At 51.2% G+C, this 1811-nt stretch overlaps 1 protein-coding gene across 1 annotated transcript; it reads left to right on the top strand.

Annotated features, from left to right (window-relative positions):
* Nucleotides 1-516: 516 nt before the first annotated feature.
* LOC118258564 (putative small proline-rich protein 5) lies at nucleotides 517-774 on the top strand. The gene has a single exon (XM_035567424.1). The coding sequence runs from the start codon at nucleotides 517-519 to the stop codon at nucleotides 772-774; it is 258 nt and encodes an 85-aa protein (XP_035423317.1).
* The last annotated feature ends 1037 nt before the right edge of the window (nucleotides 775-1811 follow it).

The raw sequence follows: 1811 nt of genomic DNA, 5'->3' as shown, positions 1-1811 counted from the left end.
TTCCCTGCTCCGACAAAGGGTAAGTTGGACTATATTGAATTATCTGTTGTTTGGCATTAGGATACCACGCGGGACATTTGGTTGACTGGTTCTGTGTTGAGACCTTGCCTTTCTCTTAGATGTTTCTTGTTCTTAGTTTATGACAGGGAGCTTTTGGGATCTAGCAAGGAACTAATTCCCAAACAACATAGAGACAGAGGGAGAGATATCTCAACTGAATGACTGCTAAGACTCAGATGTAAACTTAAACCTTCAAATGCCATCAGCATTACCTTGCTGATTTCTGATATTTCCACCAGAACAGGAACACTATAGAGTATCCCTTAAAAGATATGGCATTATCAATTTCAGAATCATCATCTTGCACATATGACAATAGACAGGAAAATGAACTTCAAGAGAGAAATTGGGAAAACCCTAAGTAGAGTGCAGGAGCTTGGAGTGGTATTCCCGTACAAGAATGACAGTACCTCTCTTTCTCTTTCTTCCCCACAGCTTTGCCGACTCCCCGGAAAGATGTGCTCCCGTGGGTCGTGCCACAGTCGCGAGACCTCCTGCCACAGCTCCCGCTCCTCCTGCCATGACTCAGGGCCCTCCTGCCATTCCACCTTCCAGAGGGAACCCGTGCCCCAGTTCCCCTGCGTGACGCCGTGCTGCCCCCCCGTGCAGCGCTACTGCCCCCCCGTGCAGCCCTACTGCCCCCCTGTGCAGCCCTACTGCCCCCAGTACACCAAGAACATCTGCAAGCTGCCGCCAATGTACCCCAAGTACTAGCACCAGGATCCGGGCACCCAACGCCGGCTGCCTCCTCCTGCACGCCCAGACCACGCAGCACCCATCCTTACAGCTGTCCCGGGGACTCTGCCCTGCGTCTCACCGCTGCCCCGCATGAAATCTGCCCCAAGGCATCCCGCAAGCAGTCTTTCTTTCCAACGATGCAGGAGATGGCACTTCCAAGTGTGCTGGGCACAGTTACCACCAGGAAGCCTTTGATGCCTCACACTTCTGTTTCAGGCTCCTCTGGATGGGGAAAACAATAAAGCTTACAATTCATGAAACCCACATTCTCTTTCCGTTTCTTTACTCACTTCCCAGGGCCTTGGAGGTCTTCTGGATTTTTCTCTCCAAGGTTCTCCTACTTGACATGGGCACTATTTTCCCTGTCCAGCAGCAACTATTCCTGGGGACATCAGGGGACAAAATAGGCTCATTAGCAGAGGAAAAAGCTCTCAGCTCACAAATCTCCATGTGCATCCCAGGGGCTGAGCAGCACAAAACTCCCCCTCCTGACACAGACCATCAGCTGCCCCACACACCTTCTTTGTCCCAGGCTCTGGAAAAAAAACAACACCAAACACCACTGCCTGCAAACTCTGGCTTTGGGACACAAGCAGAGCTTGTTGCCTGGAAGGGCAGGAAGGAGTTCACAGCTGTCCGTCACTTAGGCAGTCCATGCAGCGAGGTACTCCAAGCTCAGAAGACCCACAGCTTCGCCACGTCACTGTCTTCAACTTTTTTAATGCCTCGGAAAAAAAACAGAAGCCATGCACTCCTCCTCCCTGTGCCACCACTGCTTGTCACTGGTGTATGCTTTGGAGTGGAAAAATGGCCTAGCATGTGAATGTCAACCTCACGTTAGATCCAGGTGCACTAGCGTACAACCAATCCAACCCCTGTAATCCCTTAGGATGGAGAAACCATCAGCCAATCCCTGCTGAATGCAACCCAGCCGGTACCAACACCCACATCACTCAAAAACTGCATTTCATCACTCCACGTTGCCCTTTCCTCTTGTACTCCCCTCAAAGAAC

Source organism: Cygnus atratus, unplaced genomic scaffold, assembly GCF_013377495.2.
Source record: "Cygnus atratus isolate AKBS03 ecotype Queensland, Australia unplaced genomic scaffold, CAtr_DNAZoo_HiC_assembly HiC_scaffold_420, whole genome shotgun sequence".
NCBI lineage: Eukaryota > Metazoa > Chordata > Aves > Anseriformes > Anatidae > Cygnus > Cygnus atratus.
Note: the sequence above shows the minus strand (reverse complement) of the source record. Positions and strands in the feature narration are given on the sequence as shown.